The sequence below is a fragment of the Tachyglossus aculeatus genome, chromosome 8 (genome assembly GCF_015852505.1).
Source record: "Tachyglossus aculeatus isolate mTacAcu1 chromosome 8, mTacAcu1.pri, whole genome shotgun sequence".
Taxonomy (NCBI): domain Eukaryota; kingdom Metazoa; phylum Chordata; class Mammalia; order Monotremata; family Tachyglossidae; genus Tachyglossus; species Tachyglossus aculeatus.
In genome coordinates, this window is record NC_052073.1 from 17640057 (window position 1) to 17663716 (window position 23660).

General features: G+C 43.0%; 1 protein-coding gene across 1 annotated transcript in view; it reads left to right on the forward strand.

The window, feature by feature from the left end:
* Positions 1-735: 735 nt before the first annotated feature.
* CDH4 (cadherin 4) overlaps positions 736-23660 on the forward strand; it is a 724668-nt gene continuing 701743 nt past the window's right edge. The window contains exons 1-2 of the mRNA XM_038750169.1: positions 736-954; positions 5445-5556. Of these exons, the coding sequence (XP_038606097.1) occupies positions 898-954; positions 5445-5556 (169 nt within the window). The 5' untranslated portion in view covers positions 736-897. The remainder of the gene's footprint in view (positions 955-5444; positions 5557-23660) is intronic.

Below are 23660 nucleotides of genomic sequence, written 5' to 3' on the forward strand. Positions count from 1 at the left end.
CTTAGTCCAGTGCTCTGCACACAGTAAGCGCTCAATAAATACGATTGATTGATTGATTGATTGATTGATCTGTTCTCTGTCTCCCCCTTTTAGACTGGGAGCCCCCTGTTGGGTAGGGCCTGTCTCTAGATGTTGCCAATTTGTACTTCCCAAGCGCTCAGTACAGTGCTCTGCACACAGTAAGCGCTCAATAAATACGATTGATTGATTGATTGATTGATTGATCTGTTCTCTGTCTCCCCCTTTTAGACTGGGAGCCCCCTGTTGGGTAGGGCCTGTCTCTAGATGTTGCCAATTTGTACTTCCCAAGCGCTCAGTCCAGTGCTCTGCACACAGTAAGCGCTCAATAAATACGATTGATCGATTGATTGATTGATCTGTTCTCTGTCTCCCCCTTTTAGACTGGGAGCCCCCTGTTGGGTAGGGCCTGTCTCTAGATGTTGCCAATTTGTACTTCCCAAGCGCTCAGTCCAGTGCTCTGCACATAGTAAGCGCTCAATAAATACGATTGATGATGATGGGGGATGGAGAGGGGGTCAGTGTGGGAAGGCCTCCTGGAGCAGTAGGGCCTTGAAGGGAGCTAGCTTGGCTAGGGAAGGGGGTGGGTGGGTCTGGCCGTTGGGAGCTTGGCTCCTTTAAGGGCGCCTAGTGAGTAGGCGGTGCACGGGGCCGGAGGGGCGGGGACTGGGGGAGCTGCACCCACCGCGCTTCACCTGCAGCTCAGAGCCGCTGCCAAAGCGGGAGCGGGCGGCCCGGGGAACGAGCACCGACCGTTGCTTTCGCCATCCCGCCGCGGCCAGAGGAAAGAACGGGAGGGAGGAGCGGAGCTGCTCGCACGGCCCGGCTCCCGGCGCGGGCTGGAGCGGGAGAGCGGAGGCGGGGCGGGCGGCGGGCAAGATGAGCCCGGGCTCCCCGCTGGTCCTGCTGGCGCTGTCCTTCTTCGGCTCGCTCGCCGTAAGTTTCCTGCCCCGTTGCGGGGACCAAGTGCGGCACCCGTTTCCCCCTCTCCCCGCACGCAGGCGGCCCCCCCTAGCCGCTGCGCCCCGGCTTGAGAGTGTAGCAGCCCCCTCTCCATCCCCCCCCCCCCCCATCTTACCTCCTTCCCTTCCCCGCGGCACCTGTATATGTGTTTGTACATATTTATTTTCTCTGTGCATATCTAGCCTATTTTGTTTTGTTAGGGTGTTTGGTTTTGTTGTCTGTCTCCCCCTTTTAGACTGTGAGCCCGCTGTTGGGTAGGGACTGTCTCTATGTGATGCCAATTTGTACTTCCCAAGCGCTTAGTACAGTGCTCTGCACATAGTAAGCGCTCAATAAATACGATTGATTGATTGATTGTTGGGTAGGGACTGGCTCTAGATGTTGCCAACTTGGACTTCCCAAGCGCTTAGTACAGTGCTCTGCACACAGTAAGCGCTCAATAAACACGATTGATTGATAGTGTTCCCCGAGGAAATCCTCTTGCACACTCTGTCTCTCTCCCTTTCTCTCTCTGTGGTCTCCCCATCCTTCCTCCTCTCTTCCTCCCTTCAAGGCCCTACTGACAGCTCACCTCCCCCAGGAGGCCTTCCCAGACTGAGCCCCTTCCTTCCTTAATCAATCAATCAATCGTATTGAGCGCTTACTGTGTGCAGAGCACTGTACTAAGCACTTGGGAAGTACAAGCTGGCAACATATAGAGACAGTTCCTCTCCCCCTCGTGCCCCTCTCCATCCCCCCCATCTTACCTCCTTCCCTTCCCCACAGCACCTGTATATATGTATATTCATTCATTCAGTCGTATTTATTGAGCGCTTACTGTGTGCAGAGCACCGTACTAAGCGCTTGGGAAGTACAAGTGGGCAACATACAGAGAGCGCTTACTGTGTGCAGAGCACCGTACTAAGCGCTTGGGAAGTACAAGTTGGCAACATACAGAGACGGTCCCTACCCATCAGTGGGCTCAAAAGAAATAACAGAGGAAGCAAGGGAATATAAGGTTAGAGACATAATTTGGGGGACTCTTTTTGCTTTGTTGTATATGTTTGTACATATTTATCACTATTTATTTTACTTGTACATATCTATTCTATTTTATTTTGTTAGTATGTTTGGTTTTGTTCATGTCTCCCCCTTTAGACTGTGAGCCCACCGTTGGCAGTTGGGACTGTCTCTGTATGTTGCCAACTTGGACTTCCCAAGCGCTTAGTACAGTGCCCTGCACACAGTAAGCGCTCAATAAATACGATTGATTGATTGATTGATTGATTTCGCACACTGTGGCCGTTCCAGCTCGCTGCACAGGCGGTCTCCTGCCTGCAAATGCGGGCGGGGTGTGTGTTTCCCTGTGTGTGTGTGTGTGTGTGTGTGTGTGTGCGTGGTGCGGTCCCTGGGGCTGCATTAAACAAGCCCCACATTTTCCCCATCGTCGCCTATAGCGGCGAGATGCCAGGCAGATGCGGAGCTCCCGAGCCGGAGGAGCAGCGAGGAAGGATGAGCGAAATGTGGGAAGGCACACGCTTGTCACTCAGGGACAAGAAATCCTCAGGAGGGCCGGAGGGGCAAAGAAGCCTCCAACTCTGGCCCTGGGCTGTGCCCAATAAATCATCATCATCAATCGTATTTATTGAGCGCTTACTATGTGCAGAGCACTGTATTAAGCGCTTGGGAAGTACAAGTTGGCAACATCTAGAGACAGTCCCTACCCAAGGAATCCAGTAAGAGCTGACCCCCTGAGCTTCCTGCCCCCACCTGATTTGTTTCTTGCGAGGCAGGTGTAAGTGGTTTAAGTTTGGAGTCTCCTGGCTCTGGCGGGGATTGTTGGATCTGAGCCGAATGTAGTTCAATTAATCAATCAATCAATCGTATTGAGCGCTTACTGTGTGCAGATCACTGTACTAAGCGCTTGGGAAGTACAAGTTGGCAACATATAGAGACAGTCCCTACCCAACAGTGGGCTCACAGTCTAAAAGGGGGAGACAGACATACTAACAAAATAAAATAAATAGAATAGATATGTACAAGTAAAATAAATAGAGTAATAAATATGTACAAACATATATACAGGTGGGGAAGGGAAGGAGGTAAGATGAGGAGGGGATGGAGAGGGGGACGAGGGGGAGAGGAAGTTGTGGTGGGCGGCTATTTTTCTTGCTCCGCAATCCCTGTTTTGAACATATTCCCTGGAAGATGTTGACAGAAGGAATAGGCTTGCCTTGGCTCTGATGCTCTAGGGGCAATGGGGACCGATTAAGGAGCCGTAGCTAAGGTGGGAGGTGCTTGGGTACCTCTGCCCGCTCCTGCAATCGGCTCCGAGAGGGTAACTTCCAACCTGCTTGGATTAGCCACTGCTCTTGCATTGGGATCAGCTTTGACTTGTGTGTGGAAGAGCAGAGTGGGGAGGCTGAGGTTAAAAACACTGTTAGATTGAGGTTCCCCTGGTTGGACTAGGGGAGGCAGTTTTAGTTGTGTTTCTTTCCCAAATCAAAGAAGCGAGTGGAATGAGCAGAAATGATATCTGTTCAAACCACCGGATGGGCCTGGTGGTGGTCACTGTAGATTTTGGATGTGTTGAATACACACACGCGCGCATACATCGAGCCAAGGAAGGCGAGCGAAACAGAGAAAACTTTGAGTGGTTTTAAAGAGCCCAAGGCTTTCCGAATCGGTCCTGTATCTTATTGCTAGTCAACGGTGCTAGGGGTGGGAATGATGGATAAGATCTGATGCCAGCCCAGCCCTGGTCGACCAGGTTGCCACCCCTCTTTTTTTCCCCGACACGATCGGGGATCGAGTATGTGTTCAAGGAGGCTACGAGTTCTTCCTGCCTATCGAGCTTCTCAGGGAAAGGATGTTCGGGATGGGTTTTTCGCCCATCAGTTTTCCCACTCCTTCACCAAGTCCCTTTTTTCTCTGAATCCGGGGACCAGGGTTTTCTTTAACCCATTGGGGTCTGGGATTTGTGCCCGGTCCCCTGCAGTCTGGCGGGGAAGAGCCGAGTCTTCCCCAGTGTCCCTCAGCGTTAACCCTACTTTCCCCACGCTTAGCACAGTGCTCTGCACACAGTAAGCTCAATCAATACAATTTGAATGAATCAATCAATCAGTCGTATGTATTGAGTGCTTACTATGTGCAGAGCACTGTACTAAGCGCTTGGGAAGTACAAACTGGCAACACATGGAGACAGTCCCTACCCAACAGTGGGCTCACAGTCTAAAAGGGGGAGACAGAGAACGAAACCAAACGTACCAACAAAATAAAATAAATAGGATAGAAATGTACAAGTAAAATAAATAAATAAATAGAGTAATAATAAAGACAGGCAGCCCCGAAGAGCGGGCTCCGGCTGAGCTGGGCAAGTGGCCTTGGCCAAAAGTTGAAGGCGAAGCTGTCTGTTTTTCCCCCCGCCCCACCCCTACCAGAGTTGGGGTGCACAGGGGCCTGACAACCGCCTGTTGGAGGGTCCCCCGGCTGCAAGTGTCAATGGGACCTTAACCCCAAACCCCCTGTCCGAGGGTGACTGCCCTGGCCCCAGTCCTCAGCTGCCCAGGACATGTCTCTTCCACTTAGCAGCACTCTTGGAACTGTCAAAGTGAGGTCGGTTAAAGTTCTGAAGAACCAACCTTTCGTCCTGCTTTTTAAAAAAATTACCTTTTTTTAAAAAGTGTCTTCAATGGGTAAAACCCCCTCATTGTTACCCCGTACCCACCCACTCCTTTCCATTTGGGATCATTATTTTTCCCTTAGCGAGTGTTTCGGGATCCTCTCACCTGGTCATCCAGCCTTTTTTTTAATAGCATTTATTAAAAGCTTACTATGTGCAAAGCACTGTTCTAAGCGCTGGGGAGTTTACAGTGTGATCAGGTTGTCCCACGGGGGGCTCACAGTCAATCCCCATTTTACAGATGAGGTAACCGAGGCCCAGAGAAGTTAAATGACTTGCCCAAAGTCACATAGCTGACAAGCAGCGGAGCCGGCATTTGAACCCATGACCTCCGACTCCAAAGGCCGGGCTCTTTCCACTGAGCCACGCTACTTCTCTTGTGTGCTTCTCCTTTCACTTCTCTGTGCCTCGGTTACCTCATCTGCAAAATGGGGATAAGAGCATGAGCTCCACGTGGGACAGGCGCCGTGTCTAACCCGACTAGCTTGTATCCAACTCAACACCCAGAACAGTGCTTGGCACATAACATAACAGTGCTTAACAGATACCATAATTATCACTATTATGATAATAATAAGCCTTCTTTATTCATGTCTCGGGCTGCACTCTCCGCAGCTCTCTTTTCAACTTTAAGGATCCATACCTTCGTATTAGGCTTTCATCTCACATAAACTCCATCCATGAAAGACTGTGCCCTTCAGCCTGACCCGCTTCCCAGTATCCGCCACAGGATTCACAAGCCTCAGTAACCTCAAGGCCATCACAGGGCTTATTTTCCTTTTTACCTGTTGTTTATCCACAGGCCCACAATGGGGATCTTACAGTCAGAACCATCTGCAAGCCTGGCTTTTCTGAAGATGATTACACGGCATTAGTCTCCCAGAATATTCTGGAAGGGCAGAAGTTACTGAAAGGTAGGGCCTTCGGGATGCTGTATGGAAACTGATTCTACTCATTGGGGGAGGAGGTAAAACTGGGGAGAGGGTTGGGAAGGAGAGAGAAAAAATAGGGGAAGCTCTCTCAGAAAAGTCAAGCCATTACTCCTTTGGGAGCAAAGCTCTGAGCTGAGTGATTTGAGGCGATTGGAGCAGTGTGTGGTCTACCTGAGAGCCATTTTGAATTGCAGGTGAATAATTCTTAATTCACAGAATTTCTGAGTGAGATGAATCATTTCCTGGGCAACAAATTGGAAGCTGGATATGACAACACCCGGATAATGTGTAGGAAAGATTTTTTTACCAAGTATTTTTATGTATGAAATTCAAGATTTTTAAATATCCTTCCTTTGAAATGCATGATAAAGCAGACGTTGTTGTTCAAAATGTGGTAAACAAGCCTACAGACATTCTGTTCACAAATGTGGCATTGATTTTCATTATTACCCTACTGACAACATGAAAACACACAGGCAAGAAGAAACTTCCAATTAGCTTTATAGTAATTGCAGGATTATAACCACTTTTCTGAAGGTAAATATTAAAATGTCTTCATAATTTAAATGGCAAAGATTATTCTAGTTATTGATTTCTTTCCTTTCCAAATCAAAGCAATTGAACTTTTTTTCCTCCATTGTACATGAATATATTATGTGACTTCTGTAGGATTAAAACTGCCCAGTTTCTAACTTCAGATGTCGACATCAGGTTCTCTAAGTGACAGGACTTTAGCAGGAATTATGAACCCTGGATGAAGTACTAAGGTTAATGTTCAGTGAAGTACCGCCAAGCAGCTTTCTTCTTTTCTCCACAGTTTTACATCCCAGCTCCCTCCCTAGTGTTTTGTCAATGAAGTGGGAAAACTGCCGTTTGCCAGAGTTGATAACTGCTCCTCTTTAGCATTCATTAGAGGGTCTTTCGGCAAAGTTTTGAACTTTGTTTCTAGGTGAGGCACCAAGAGAGGTGAAGCATGCTGCTCTGCTGACATAACCTGTTGATGTTGTCAAAGTCTGCCAGCCAGAATATTTTTTAACTGAGCCCAAGGTCTCTTTCTTCTGATTGCTCAGAAGAAGCATCCAAGATAGCTTATGTCATATGCTATTGAAACTCTTGTTGGTGATTCAGAAAATGTAGGTCCTTGGAATAAGTTCTCATATTGAAGCAAATCAGGAAAAAATAAAAATAAACAGAGTTCATATCTAAATTAATACTATTGACTGAAAAAAGTGTGAGTGCAGAGACTACTATTGAAATGTTTATGACATCTGTGAATACAAAGGTGGAATGTATCATAGTATTCAATTTTATTGAGATTAAATATACGCTATTCAGATGCATGAATTATATTTGTCTTGCACAGTTATGTGCTGTTCTTGAATGCGGAATCTACTAGCCTCATCAACAGATATTTGAGAGCTATCTGTCAGCATAATATGGTACTAAACTATGTGGGGGCTACTTGGTGTGAGGAAGAAAGTTTCTGTCCTTGATTTGCATGCAGTCTGAGAGATGTTTAATTTTCTGGTAACAAGTACAAAATATATGAATATATATATGTGTATATGCAAACAAGCATGTGAACATAAACACATAGCTTGTATATTTACGAGAAAATTTCTGTTATTTCATTTTGCAAGTACTAACACATGGATATTCAATTATTGCTTTTTTGATTTTTAACTGGGGGAGGTCTTATAAAATGGTTCAGGGAATTATTGCTTATTCATATTTATAGAAGGATATAGTGTACAAAGTATTTTATTTTATACATCATACAAGCCAACCATTTAAAGCCACCTCATAAAATATTTACATTAAAGTTTTACAATGAGTACAGTGTAGAACTAACATCAGTGGGTAGTCCAGGTAACCAACTTGTTTTGTACTATATTCAACTGATCTTCCTTAAGTTGTGAATTCAACAGCATAATGGCTTTGAGGTTTTTTTGCACTCTACGTGAGTGTGTGTGTGTGTGTGTGTGTGTGTGTGTGTATGTGCGCACACTCTACATGTGTGTGTGTGTGCATGTGCGCACACTCAGCATGTGTGTGTGTGCACACACAGAGTCTTCCAGAGTACTTAAATTAGAGCAAAGGAGAATTCTGAAAAAAACACAAGTACATATTTTGAATGTGGGTATCACAGTTAAAATGCTTATATTATTCTGGGTTTGAATCAAGTTAAACATGTAATGACTACTCATAATGAAGTTATTCCAATGGCAATAGTTTAGCCTCAATTTGACAACAAAAGCTTTCACAGTCATTGTTTTATTATAAGTATACCATAAGCTATTAACTACTACATTGTAGTTCATCTTATTTGCTTGAGTCAGCTCTCTAACCTCCTCAAAACTACAGATTCCAGCAGGAGCTATTTGTTACACAGTAATTAACTTGTTTATGATAAATGGATGGAAGAAATGTCATGGCATTTTGTTTTATGTCTAAATGAAAAGTATTTGCATTCTAAAAATTTCATGCTAATTAGGCTTAAAATAGTTTTCCCCAAAAGAGTAGCAAACACTGTATATGGGGAATCTTTACAAGCAGAGTAACTATATTTCGAAAAATGGGGTACTTGGCTGAGTTATAGATCTGGCGGATCTTGTAGACCCTTTTCTCCGGGCTCTGTTTTAAGAAAGTATGTGAGTGTTTTTGCAAGTAGTATTACTATTTAATTTGTTTTAGGACACAAATTTATAGACAGGTTCACTGATGCATGGTAACGTCTAAAATAGAATGGTTAAGCTATTTTCCTCAGGTTAAAAATGAACAATCTCAAAGCTGCAGTAGAGCCTCAAACAATTACTATGCGGGTATCTTCTTTGCTTTGTTTAATAATTAATGTTCAACTTTAACTGGTGAGAACAGCCAGCCTGGGGGCTTGTGTTCAGCACCAACACACTGCCACATGAGAGACCGAGTTCAAGAGTAGCCTAAGGCGTTTTTGATGGGTAGAACCCCCGCTCCTGAAATTCTCCCTCCCTGCCACCCAGAGATCTACCAGGTTAAAATTCTTCCCTCCAAACCCACTTTTTCTCTCCCCCCCCTTTCACTGCTGTATTTTCTGCACCTCAGTGCTAACTCTTTCAGCTATCATTTATACTTTTGTTAGTATATGTGCATGCAGTATTTCTATTTATAGTCTTGTTTTTTAACTAATTGCATGATTGTTTGCCAGTGTTCCCCCTTTTTGATTTTTAGACTCTAAGAAGACAGGGACCTGGACATACTCCTCGTCTGTATTTCCTCCGAACTGCTAATAATACAGTGTTCCTCACAAAGTAGGTATCCATTACTAATACCACTGATGATGATGATAATAAGCAGAAGGGATGTCATAGTTTAAGATAGTGGGAACTGAAAAGCTGTTTACTTTGGGAATAATGGTGGCAGGCCTGACCTGGCCAGGTAAGGAGTATGCGTAGGAGCAAAGCTATGTATGAAAAGTGTTGCTGTAAATGGGATTACCTTTATGGGGGCTTGAATTGCACAGAGAAAGTAGATTGAATTGTCCTGTGTAGGTGTGTGATTCGCTTGTATTCTGTTATGTACTTCCGTGGCATCAGAGAGGGATCATTGACAGGACCTATACTGTAAGCTCATCGTGAGCAGGGAATGTGTATGTTTTACTTTTGTGTTGTATTCTCCCAAGTGCTTAATAAATCTGGTGGACTGACTTTTGGGTGAAGAGTGAGAGAGATTCAGGAGAGAAATTTTAGGCTTCTGTCGCACCTAGTCAAAGATTTGCCTCTGCCTGAACGGAGCTGGGTACAGAACTAAAACCACATTTTCATTTTTTGGCAGTTCTTCCACAGTTATTATTAATGATAATAATTGTAATAGTAATTGTAGTATTTGTTAATGCACTTACTATGTGCTAAGCACTGTACTAAGCTCCAGAGTAGATACAAGATAATCAGGTCCCACATGGGGCTCACCATCTAAGTGGGAAGGAGAACAGGTATGAATCCCCATTTTGCAGATTAGGGATCTTAGACTCAGTGAAATGACAGACAAGTGGTGGACCCTGGATTATAACCCAGGTGCTCTGAGAGCAACCTAAGTCAAAGATCAATTTCACTGGCTCTACCCACAGGAAAGCATGGAAGCTTTCCACGTCAGTCAGTCAACAGTGTTTGGAGGCCTACTGGATGTAAAGTATTATACTTGGTGCCATGGGAAATTACAAAGGAAGATCAAATTCTGGGTCTTTCTCTTGAAGAGCTTACAATATATTGGAAAGACAAGAGACAGACGGATTACCCAACATACACTTAGAAATAGCAGTAGCAGTAGTTCCCAAGACATAGTATCTGTGACTCTGATAATTCAGGAACACAGATAACAAAGATATAAATGGAGACTAGCTGGAGGCAGTCAAATAATTCAGTCAGGTAGAGATGAGGACATTTGGAAGGCTATATGGCTTTTCTATTCACAACAGAGTTATTTTGCAGATTTTCAATAAGCAATAATCATGTTAATGATGAAGAGCAAACCATGATGTGTGACCTGAGGAAAAATGCATGACTATTTAGCCTTAACATGTTGATGTAAAAAAATCTATTTCAGTGGCCAGTGGAAAATTGATTTCAGACATTAAGGTTGAATTAGAAATCAGTTCATTCGAGAACGCCCTCTACCCTGACCTAAAAGCAGAGATAAGCTGAAATCCAGCTTAAAGCCAGTCAATGCTGCTGGTTCTCATCTCTGTCTGAACTTCCTATGGGTTTTCACTGACCCAAATGAACAAACATGTCCAGAAATCACTTAAAAAAAAAGAAAGCACTTAAGGAAATAAACACATGGCTTGACGTGCTTGAGTTTCTTTGGGAATAGGTGGATTTTTAAAATTTCTGAACCTAAAAAGTAATTGAGAATGTTTCAGGCAGTTTTGTTGTACAGACCTAGAACAAAGTAGTCCTTAAACACCATAAATGGTTGAGGTTTATGGAATACTTACCTACAGTCTTACACTATCTTTCATAGTTTATGGAAAACTTGCTACAGTCTTATCCTGTTTATCTTTCACAGAAGGAATCTGTTTGAAAATAGCATAATAAAGAACTTAGACAAAAATATGGTAGACAAAAGGAGATCAGAAAAATCTAAATTCATTAGACAACTCCCTGATAAAGGCCACTTCCAAGGTGGCCTTTAGGAATACTGTGATGCTGGGTGAATTTCAGCTTTAAGGAAATACCTGAATTTAGCCGTCAGCAGGCTCTATGAGTTAAGTTTCTCCTATGTTACTTTTATAGGGCTTCATAAACAACGTTTTGTGGACTTCCTCTGAAATACATCCATACTCCAGAGCCGTTGGTTACTTTTTCCATTTTTAGCTAGTACAGATGCCGCTTCTGCCTTGAGCAGAGGAAGGTTGGGTGCTCTCATGTCCAAAACAGAGCTCCTTATCTTCCCACCCAAACCCTGTTCTCTCCCTGACTCTACCATCATGTAGACTGCTTACAAGCCTGTAACCTTGGCATTACCCTTGACTCCTTTCTGAAATTCAACCCACATATTCAATACATCACTAAATTCTTTTGGTACCATCTTCACAACATCACTAAAATCCGCCCTTCTCTTTCTATCCAAATTGCTACCACGTAAATACAGTCACTCATCCTGTCCCTCCTGGATTACTGCGTCAGCCTCCTTGCTGACCTCCCAGCCTCCTGTGTCTCTCCCCACTCCAGTCCATACTTCACCTTGCTACCCGGATCATTGTTCTACAAAAATATTCAGGACATGTCACCCCACTCCTCAGAAAACTCTAATGGTTGCCTATCCATCTCCGCAGCAAACAATAACTCCTCACTGTTGGCTTTAAAGCACTCTATCACCTTGCTCCCTCCTATCTCACCTCACTTCTCTCTGTCTGCAACTCTGTCCTCACATTTTGCCCCTCTAGGGCTAACCTTTTCACTCTTTCTTGATCTCACCTGTCTTGCTGCCATCCCGTAGCCCACATTATTCATTCAGTTGTATTTATTGAGCGCTTACTATGTGCAGAGCACTGTTCTAATCTCTTGGAAAGTACAGTTCGGCACCTCCTGGCTCTGGCCTGGAACAACCTCCCTCCTCAAATCCAACAGACAGTTACTTTCCTCCACTTCAAAGACTTATTGAAGGCATGTCTCCTTCAAGAAGCCTTCCCTGACTAGACCCCACTTCCTCATCTCCTGCTCCCTGGGTTGCTCCCTTTGCTCTCTTCACCCTCTCCCCACATTCCTCCCCCTTCTCAGCCCCACAGGACTTATGTAAATATCTGTAATTTTATTTATTTGTATTGATGCCTGTCTCTCCCTCTCTAGACTGTAAGCTCATTGTGGGCAAGAAATATGACTGTTTTTTGTTCTGTACTCTCTCAAGTACTTAGTATGGTGCTCTGTGCACAGTAAGACAGTAAGTGTTCAATAAATACGATTGAATGAATGAATCTCTATTTGCCAGTAGTACTCCATGGTGCCACTGTACTTTCTGCTGGTTCCTCCTGAGGCAACTACCTCACTCACTAACCCTCTGAAGCTGGTTGTGTTCAGAATGAATGCTGGTGTATTAGCCATATAAACCGTGCTCCAGGCTCAAAAGCGGGAGCCAGGAGCCTGAATGTTATATTTAAAAAAAGAAAATCAAAAATTCAAGTTTTAGTTACCCTCATTTGAGTCATCAGTCATCTAATACTCAAACAGTATGATGAATTTATTTGATTTAGCATCATGGTCTTAATGGTGGGGAAAATGGAATAAGTGAACCTTGTGAAGCCTCAGTGACCTCAAGTTGCTGAGTTTTTACATTTCCTTTAAATTTTAGAGATTGTTTTCCTTGGCTTGATTGTATGGTACCCTTTAGTTTTGTAAAGCTTTTAAGATTTGTAACTCCTTTCAGAAATGGTAATTTTCTAATTATGCCCTGTAGGGACTTTTTTTGTTGTTACAATGAGTTTTTTTGTTAATTTGAAAGGTGTATTTGAAGAAAGGACTACTTTTTAAATCTTTTATTTGATTTGAGTAGTTGTAAACATTAATGGCTAAGATGAAACACTGCCATGATCAATTGTGATAATACTAATGAACTGATCTGTCATTAAAGTGAAGACAGTTTTAAAATAATAAAATTATTTCTTTTAAAGTAGGGTTAGCAAAGACTAAGACTTGTCAGAACCATTCAGAAAGATGTCTAGATGTATTTCTTTAGGAGGAGGTAAAGGGACATATTTTTAAATATTTGTTCTGACTTTTTCAAAGTCCCAATTCTCCCTCAGTGAATTCTTGTCTCTAAAAATGTAGCCTGATTAAAATTATTTTTTTACCATCCTGTAAAGTTTTCTTGTTCACAGTCTTGGTTTTAAAAAGAAAAATAATTGGTGTCTGTAGCCCTCTATGGTGGGGAATGGAGCAATTACTTTTTCATATGGACTTGGTCATTAAGACTTTTACGTCTCTGGTTTTTCCTGAAGACCCCTGGATTTTTCTCGGGCTGTTTGTCAGGACGTTGCAACTTTTTTCTTCCCACCCTTCTCAGTGAAAAATACATAATTATCCCTGTCTTGTGTGATTCTCATCAGCCACTTCTATTTATCACCATTTGGCAACAAGAGGAAAAGCAAATGAACTGCAGCGGATGAGCTTACTGCTGATTTTTGGCAAGGTTATTGTTGTTCGGGGGCCACTTTTATTATTGAATTTTCCATTCCTAGGTTAAGGGCTTTACCGCAACCCTTTGGTCTTATTTTCTCAGTTGGAATGCAATCAGAAATGCCTACAAATTTTTTCTTATCTATCAATATTCCTTAGCACCAAGAAACCTCATGTCGTGTTAGCAAGGCATTCTGGACTTGAAGGACCACATTTTGAAATGACATTTATAAATCTCAATCATTCATCCATCCTGTTCTAGGCTCCTGTTTTGTCTGTTCTGTTATCTCTGCCAGAGTACGACGTTGTTGTTCTTTTGGCTGCCTTAATTGAACCTGAAAGTGATAGTTTAATAAACTACAATGAAACCCTTCACTTAAATGTCTTTGTTCTGTCCCAGATTGAAGTATGGCAGTTTAAGTCCAAAATGGAGCCAATCAATTATGTAACACTAAAAAAAAATACAGGATGGATGGACGCAAAGCTTGGTCAGTGTTGATGAAGGTAGTCATTGACTGATGACTGTTCATTGACCTGTGAAATGAGTTAGCAAATATGTTTCAGTTCCCAGGGCTGAGATGTCACTCAGAAAATCCACCTTCTTAGCTTCTAGTCATTAGGCACCCTTATTGGCAGGATTGTGGTGTATTCTGAAATTTCGGAATTATCAGTTTTGCTTCTCCAGAGTGTGGAGTGAGGATGAATAAATGTCAGTTTCTCCGGATCTTGTTACTTTTAACTTTGTCTTGTTTGGATTGACTGTATTTTCTTATTGACAGTGTCTCAGATTAAGGGAGGATTACAGTAAGCCTTTAGAGAGATATAAACATCTTAGGGTCTGAGGAATGCCACCCCTGGGTTTCTAATAAGAACCTGTCTGATGTGCTAACCCGGAATTGGAACATTTTACCCTTATTAAAGCTTTCACGATTGCCACTACAGAGAGGATTGTTTTTTTTAAAAAAAATACAGTTACTGTTAGTGAATGTTATATTTGGCATTTTCAAAATACTTCATTTACACATTCTGTGGCTTGTACTGTTTATATAAAAATGCCTGATGATACAGGTTACAGCAACCCCACACTGGATTAAACCCAGAATTACATTCTGTACTGCTTGCTGTTTTAACCCGCAAAGTCACATCTAAACACTGCAGGTATATGAACTCCCTCTCTGCCTCCTTTTTCCCCTCAGAAAGCACCCCCTGGCCTCCTCTGTATGCTCCAACTCTTCTTTTCTTAAATTAAAGGTCCGGTTGCATGTCTCTGTCAGTGACTCTACCTACCGCTTCCTGCACCTGCTTGTAGCTCCATCTTTCCAGGAAAAAGGAACAGACCAGGGCATATGTCTGCCCTCCCGTTTTTCTTTACATTCTTTCCTTGTTATTGAACAGTTGGATATGGGTGGTATGATTATAAGGAGGAAAGGGATAGGAAAAGGATGATAAATAACGCTGAGGGCAGCAGTCATGCACCACAGCCAAGGCTGTTGCTCTGATTTTGAAAACACAGAGGAAAATATACTGGAGTGTGGTGGTGAGGTAGGGACTGGGGAGACCAGAAATGAAAGGTCATAGTTCAGGTGGGGGTGGGAAGAGGAATACTCCGTCCTCTTCTGGTTCTCCTCTTATCTCTCCGGTCATTCATTCTCAGTCTTTTTTGCAGGCTCCTCCTCCCCCTCCCATCCCCTTACTGTGGGGGTTCCCCAAGGTTCAGTTCTTGGTCCCCCTCTGTTCTCGATCTACACTTACTCCCTTGGTGACCTCATTCGCTCCCACGGCTTCAACTGTCATCTCTACGCTGATGACACCCAAATCTACATCTCTGCCCCTGCTTTCTCCCCCTCCCTCCAGGCTCGCATCTCTTCCTGCCTTCAGGACATCCCAATCTGGATGTCTGCCCGCCACCTAAAACTCAACATGTCCCAGACTGAACTCCTTGTCTTCCCTCCCAAACCCTGCCCTCTCCCTGACTTTCCCATCACTGTTGACAGCACTACCATCCTTCCCGTCTCACAAGCCCGCAACCTTGGTGTCATCCTCGACTCCGCCCTATCATTCACTCCTCACATCCAAGCCGTCACCAAAACCTGCCGGTCTCAGCTCCGCAACATTGCCAAGATCCGCCCTTTCCTCACCATACAAACCGCTACCCTGCTCGTTCAAGCTCTCATCCTATCCCGTCTGGACTGTTGCATCAGCCTTCTCTCTAATCTCCCATCCTCGTGTCTCTCCCCACTTCAATCCATACGTCATGCTGCTGCCCGGATTGTCTTTGTCCAGAAATGCTCTGGGCATGTTACTCCCCTCCTCAAAAATCTCCAGTGGCTACCAATCAATCTGCGCATCAGGCAGAAACTCCTCACCCTGGGCTTCAAGGCTGTCCATCCCCTCGCCCCCTCCTACCTCACCTCCCTTCTCTCCTTCTACAGCCCAGCCCGCACCCTCTGCTCCTCTGCCGCTAATCTCCTCACCGTCCCTCGTTCTCGCCTGCCCGCCGTCGACCCCCGGCCCACATCATCCCCCTGGCCTGGAATGCCCTCCCTCTGCCCATCCACCAAGCTAGCTCTCTTCCTCCCTTCAAGGCCCTACTGAGAGCTCACCTCCTCCAGGAGGCCTTCCCAGACTGAGCCCCCTCCTTCCTCTCCCCCTTGTCCCCCTCTCCATCCCCCATCTTACCTCCTTCCCTTCCCCACAGCACCTGTATATATGTATATATTTTTGTACATATTTATTACTCTATTTTACTTGTACATATCTATTCTATTTATTTTATTTTCTTTATATGTTTGGTTTTGTCCTCTGTCTCCCCCTTCTAGACTGTGAACCCACTGTTGGGTAGGGACTGTCTCTATATGTTGCCAACTTGTACTTCCCAAGCGCTTAGTACAGTGCTCTGCACACAGTAAGCGCTCAATACGGTTGATTGATTGAATAGTTTTACCTAGCAGAAAAGCTGCTATGAACAGGGAAGTGATGAGGCAAGGGGATGGGGAGGGATTTTCACTGTAAATGTTCTATACCTATAGGACTTGGCTGACATGTTGGCATGGGTTGTGGAGTGAAATACTCCTAAGTCTATAGGAAAATGTTCCGTAATATAGACCCACTTTTAAGGAAAGTATTTTGGAGTTTTCTTGGTATATTCCAGTATGTCAATATTGTGCTTCCAAACTGTAATCTAGTGCGAGCAGATTTTCTCAAGATAGTGTTCACAGCCCACACTGTGCCACCCAGCCCCCCCCCCCCCCCCAAAAAAAAAAACCAAAACTGCTTGGAAAACCTGAGTATCAATGCCTGTGCAGAGTCGGAATTTTAAAATTACATCAACCGCACTTTACTGGGTTTATATTTGTTTGAACATATACCACACTAGAATGCATTTATTATCCCAGAGCGTATTTACTGTATGTCATAACCAGTGATTTAAGTGGAGCTCAGGTGTGTGCGCTGAAATGATTTTTGCTTCAATCCCACCCAAACTGCAAATGAGACACTTAGTGAGGTAATATAATATTTTGTACTACAGAGCATGGCACAGAACAATTTCTTTGAAATTAAAATATACATGGAACATTTTTCTCCCTGCATTATCAAATGGAGTCTTAACAAGGATTATAGTTGAGATGATAGTATAGCGATAGATTATAAATATTTTGTTAATCTATAGGCCTGTGTTATGAAATGATTGCTAATCAGAAGCACAGTGCTGCTGGAGAGACAGAGAAAAGGCATACTCCCTCTACTGATGAGATGTGGAGCAGCTCACTGAATGAGGATGAAGTCAAAGTACATTTGCAGGCAGAGAGGTATTTAGAAAAAATTCTTATTCTCTTCCTAAAAATGCTCTACTGTGGAAATCCAGAAAGACATCAGTTCCAGCTCTAGAAATACATTTGCAGGCAGAGAGGCATTTAGAAAAAAATCTTATTCTCTTCCTAAAAATGCTCTACTGTGGAAATCCTGAAAGACAGCAATTCCAGCACTAGTTGCTTCACTCAGACGAGTTTTTGGTGGCTGGTGGCTTAGTTTCATTGAAAGCAGATTTATGGTTTCATGGAAAAAGCAGCTGCTAAACCTGCTTTTAGGAGACCAGATTTGGCTGTCACGCTTAAGGAGCTTTCGAAGAAATCAGTAGGTGCATTATACAAAGTGGAGGAAGGAGAACTCTGTTCAAGAAGGTTATTTTGAAATAACGTCTAATGTTTTGGTTTCTTTTTGGTAAGAGTGAATTAATCATTTTTCCATAGATGTTAAAAAAAACCTACTTGTGTACCTTCCAGGAAGCAGGTCATGCTAGCAGTATGTGATGGTGATTTGATGAGAAGCAGCATTGGCCTGGGATTCTGAAGGACCTGGGTTCTAATGCCTCTCCTCCACGTGTCTGCTGTATGATCTTAGGCGAGTCACTTTACTTCTCTGTGCCTCAGTTACTTCATCTTTAAAATGGGGATTAGACTGAGCCCAGTGTGGGACAGGGACTGTGTCCAACCCAGTTACCTTGTATCTACCTCTGCGCTTAGTACAGTGCTTGGCACATAGTAAGTGCTTTACAAATACCATAATTATCATCACCATCATTCTTCTTATTATGAGCAGTTTGTTTGCAGTACATTTTAAGTGTGTAGCTAAATCATGCTGAAAATGTAACAAAGTATTTTTCAAGGACAGAACAACGAATTTCGTGGGGTATTGCCGAGAACTTAAAATAGGCCCCAAATCCTGACCTATCCTATCTGGGACTCATCCCCATCCAGGCCTAGCCTTGGCCATTTCAGTATGTGTGGTTCAGAAACCCAACTAGGCCAGTTGGATCATGACCTCATCCCTGAGAAAAGTGAGACCACAATGTATAGTACAGACAAGGTGGCCAGTCATGGCTGTACTCCCAGACACTCGGAAGCACATGACACTGGTGATATTATACGTGGTGTAATGAAATCGTACAAAATATGTGGTATGACGTCCTCCAAAATCTAGCCTTTCTCTGGGAAATTAATGAGCCCTTTGTCTCCCCACCCATCTTACTCCAAAGACATTGCATTTCCCTGGCAGGTACCACTAAATCTGGGCACCATTTCTGAGCTGTGGAACTCTGGCAGGAGCCAAGACAGAAAGTCTGGGAGTTAAAAAAAAAAAAAAAAATACCAGGCAAAAATGGTATCTGGTGCCGTATTTGCAAAAAAGTCCTGACTCGCTGAAAACTCTTGGCCCCTCTTGATGCAGGGTGACTTCATGGCTAACCATGTTGACTTTGGGAACTTGCAACACAAGCAAGTACCAGGGACTTTCTCTTCATGCTAACCTACTAACTGTGCCTTATTCTCATCTCACCACTTGCACACACACCCTCCTTCTTGCCTACAACACCTTTCCCTTTCATTTCTGGCAGACCAGTGCTTTCTCCATTTTTACAGCCTTTGTGGAATCACAGCTCCCCTAGGATGCCTGCCCTGCTTGATTTATAATATCTGTACTTTATATCCCTCAACTGCCATCTCACCACATCTGTGCCACTTAAGTACTTGTATTCAGTGGTATTTGAGTGCTTACTGTGTGCCAAGCACTGTTCTAAAAACCTGGGAGAGTATATTAAAAGAGAGTTGGTAGAGATATCCCCTATTCTAACCCCTGAAGCACTTGGGTACTTATCTTTATACTCTATCAATTGAATGGCACATGGATACAGTCAACAAATATAGTATTTATTAAGCACATTCTGCACTCAATGATTGGGAGTAGGTAATAGAGGCAGGAAACTTGCTCTTTGTCCTTGAGAAGCCAACAGTTTAGCAGGGTAAACCCACTAAAATAAATTTATAGGTTATCAGAAGAAAGAAAAGGGTACACATATGTACTGGCAGTACTGCTTTGGCTAGGGTGGCAGGTTGTCTGGCTTCATACTGAACATACAGCTCTTAGCTGGCCTGTGCCATCTGGTTCAGTTGTGGAACACTTCTGTTATATTTTTATCACCAAGTTTCCCTACACTACGGTTCCTGCCACGGAGTTCCACGGTTCAGATGCTCTGCCAGACTTTACATTGACTTGAGAGGGGATTTACAGACTCTCTGGAGATAGGGGTCCAGAGGAATTCCTGAAGAAAAACTATAAGATCTTGTAAAGGCTGCTTCGGGAAAATAGCTCCCATGATCTCAATTGGTATTCAGAAAGTGACTATCATACTGTGTGGGTGCTGCAGTGTCCCTCAGCATAATGTCTAAAATCGGGGCAGTATGGATCACTCCTTCCTTGCCAAATCCAATGTCATTTACTCCATCCTAGTTCTCCTTGACTTCTCAGCTGCTTTCATCACTGTGGACCACCCCTTTGTCCTGCTAACATTATCCAACTTTGGCTTCACTGATACTATCCTCTGCTCATTCTCCTGTCTCTGGCCATTAATTCTCAGTCTTTCATGGGCTCTTCCTCTGTCTCCCACGCCTAACTGAGGGTGTTCCTTAAAGTTTAGTTCTGAGTCCCCTAAGTAGTATAGCATAGTGGATAGAGCACTGACCTGTGAGTCAGAAGGTCATTGCCTCTAATCCCAGCTCCACCACTTGTCTGCTGTGTTACCTTGGGCAAGTCACTTCACTGCTCTGTGCCTGTTACGTCATCTGTAAAAGGGGGATTGACACTGTGAGCCCCATGTGGGAGAGGGACTGTGTACAGCCCAATCTACTTGTCTCCACCCCAGCACTTAATACAGTGTCTGGCACATAGTAAGCACTTAGCAAATACTGTAGTTATCATTATTCTCCATCTACACCCACTTCCTTGGAGAACTCATTCACTCGCATGGTCTCAACTACCATCTTTATGTGGCTGATTTCCCAAATATACATCTCGTATTTTCTCCTGCCAGCAGGACATCTCTGTCCTTGAATGTGACTTGAATGTTCCACTGTCACCACAAATTTAACATGTCCAAAACAGAAGTCCTCATCTTCCCACCCAAACTCTGACCTCTCCCCGACTTTCCCATCATTATAGGCAGCATCACCTCTTCACCGTTTCACAAGCTTGTAACCTTAGCATTTTCCTCCACTTTTCTCTTTTAACCCTCATATTCACTCTGTCACCAAATCCTATCAGTTTTTACCTTTGCAGCATTGCTAAAATCTGCCCTTTCCTCTCCATCCAAACTGCTACTGTGCTGATCCAAGTACTTATCCTATTCTGTCTTGACTACTGCTTCAGCCTCCTTGCTGACCTCCCTGCCTCTGGTTTCTCTCCACTCCAGTCCTGCACTTTACTTTGCTGCCTGGATCATTTTTGTAAGAAAACATTCAGTCCACGTTCTCTCCACTCTTCAAGAAACTCCTTACCATTGGCTTTAAAGCCAACCCAGCAATCTTGGCTCTCTAATGCCAACCTACTCACTATTCCTTGATCTTGTCTATCTTTCAACTGACCCCTCATCTATGTCCTACTTCTGGCCAGGAACTCCCTTCCCCTTCATATTTAACAGTCACTCTCCCCACCTTCAAAGCCTTGTTAAAATCACATCTCCTCCAAGAAACCCTCATTTTCTCTGTTCCCTCTGCTTTCTGTGTTACCCTTGAAGTTGATATTCACTCCACCCTCGGTACCACAGCACCCATGTATATGTCTGTAGTAATTTTAGTGTCTGTCTCCTCCTCTAGACTGTAAGCTCCTTGTGGGCAGGGAATGTGTCTACAGCTCTGGATTTTCCCAAGTGCTTATAGACTGCTCCGGACACAGATGGTGCTCAATAAATGCAGTTGATATTGATTGATAGAGCTACACTCCCCTTTCGAGTGGCAGGTCAAATCTATCAGTAAAGACAGACCCATGCAGGGCTTTAGTATTAGTTCACAGGAATCTAAGATCCAGCAGACTTTATGAGCAAGCAAATGCCAGAAACATAAGAAATGTGTTCTTATCTGGTGTGGGAGAGGGGCATCTGGTATCATTTAAAAATAAAATTAGCATTTAAAGTCTGGGCAGCTTAGCTAAAATGAAAGACAAAATTAAATAGGGGCTTAGCTAAAGCCATCTGAGAGAAGAATGTTTTATCTCTAAGGAAAGTGAGGTGTCTTTGCAAACTACTTTTTTTAAGCACCTGGTTCATACTGAGGGAATCCTGAAGGTGGCAAACAGAAATTTAAAGGGATGGCTTTTATATTCCGTGTGATGAAAGTGGCATTCTCTCAAAGTGACTGTGGTTCTGGCAAAATCAATCGTTTTACAAATATAATTTGTTGACTTCTGTAGTACATTTCACCTTGCACTGAATATTAATTGATGATGCTCAGGTTTGTTCTGTTATCAACCTTCCCCTTGTATTTTAGTCCTTGTTTTTTAAGCTAGGAACAAGGAGAGCTGGTCTGACATGGTGCGAATGGGGACCTTCAATAGCTCCCCCTTTCACATGCTTCCAAATGTGGAAACCTCTGGGAGGAGATGCCATCTGAGAGAGGCTTTGAAGATGCAGAGAGTTGTCTGAGAGATTTGAAAGAGGAGGTAGTTTAAGGCAGGAGGAAGGGTGTGAGCACGATGCCTGAGGGGAAAAAATGAGGAAGGGAGTGAGCAAAGTGTCTGAGGGGGAAAAAAGATGAGACTAAGGTACAGTAAGAAGCATCTTGAGAGGTGCTTGAGAGTGAACATAGCCACTTCAAAGAACACTGCATTTGATTTAAGAGATCAGGCCTTTCTCTTAAAATACACTTGTGTACTGCAAGATCCATATCTTTCAACTTCTGGTCACAAATGCAAGATGGGATTCTTCTTGATCTGGCTTATCCATATGTGCCAAAGGTGAACTGCTCTGAAGAGAGGTGTGTTTCCATCAGTCTGTGGTTTGAGTTAATAGATTCTGGGGCACACTTGATTGCTTATAAATTGTGTGTGTGGTCAGATCTTTGACACTAGGTATATGTAGAAAATGAATAATAAAAGATGAAGTGATTTATGCTCTTTAGAATGATTAGGATAAGGCACTATATAAAAATCTGCTTTAAGTATTTATTGAATTTTGATGTAGAAATTGGAAGAAATGATAAAGTATAAAAATGAATATTCCATTGTTGTCTTGTTTTTCCACAGGCTCTCTGGGAACTTGGAAGATAGGAATTTTCCCTGCCAACCCCTTCCCCCTCAACCTCCAAAATTAAAATAGCATGCAGTATTAAAAAACCAAAAAATGATATTCATTTATATTATCTAATTCCTGCATCTATGAGGAAAAAACCTTCTATTAGTGAAGTACTAAAGGCTATAAAATTGTGGTCAAATGACATAAAGAAGGAACCTATGTTTTCTTCAAAAAAAAATTTCAAAATGGAGGAATGCTAGACTGTTCTAAAGAGAAATATGTCAGTGTAGGGATTGGAACTGAAATAGTTACATTTTTCCATGGAAAAAATGAAGTTATGCTTGAAAGATTAATAACTGGTAAACATCAATTTTGTACACTTGGGGCTAAATAAAAATAGCTGAGAAGACAACCATGTCATACCTGCAGATATACATCATCCATAGAAAGCTGTTGTGGGATCTTACCTTTTTTTGAAACTGAAGTGTTCAGAGTCAGGCCTGTGTGTTTCATGCTGTTAGGATGGGAGAGAAGATGTACTGAGAATAGAAAAGGCAAAAAAAAAAATTGGGTGAATGGAGGTGCAAGGAGTTATTTGGGTTTTACTATTACCTATTCACATTAGTATGTAGCCCTAAAATCCACACTTACTGCTGAATCTCAATAGGAACATCATCTTGAGTAAGGTTGAAGTAATTATATGAGCAATGAGGAGTATATAGGAAATAAAAGCCACGATGTAATTGAAATCTATTTTGTAGTATACACTGTGAAATCTAGGGCAATTATACATAAAGCAACAGTTCTGTGATAAATATTTGTAATATGTAAATACTGTAATGATCTGGAGACGCTAGCTTTTTGGGGACTTTTACTGATTTTTGAAGGGGTCTAGGAACATGTGAGACCTTGAAGAGGGAAGGAAAACAGGTACAGCAGTGCTTCCTTGGGGAAAAGAGCCTTTCTTGCCAGTTCCTGTTAATCCCATTCCTGAACTCTGACTTCCATCCAAGGGTAACATCCAATATATTGCTGATGATGAGACATGGATCATCACTGGGAATATTGATATGGCCCCTAAAAAAGCATGGAGTCTCTTTCTAACCAAGACTGTATTTTTGAATATTTCACATCCTATGGTATAGAAAACCTGATTTAAATTAATATTTAATTCACTTGATAGATAGTGAAAGTTGAGGTGGAAGAGTATAAAGACATTTGTTATAACCGCATGGGAAGCCACTGTTGGGTTAGTAGATAAGAATCCCAGTGTTCTGATGACGAATCCTTTCTGTTGTGCCAGTTACTAGCTGGCAGTAGAGTACATCATCCTGTATTGTTCTTTTTTGCGTGTAAATAAATCGAGTTTATGAGCCCAT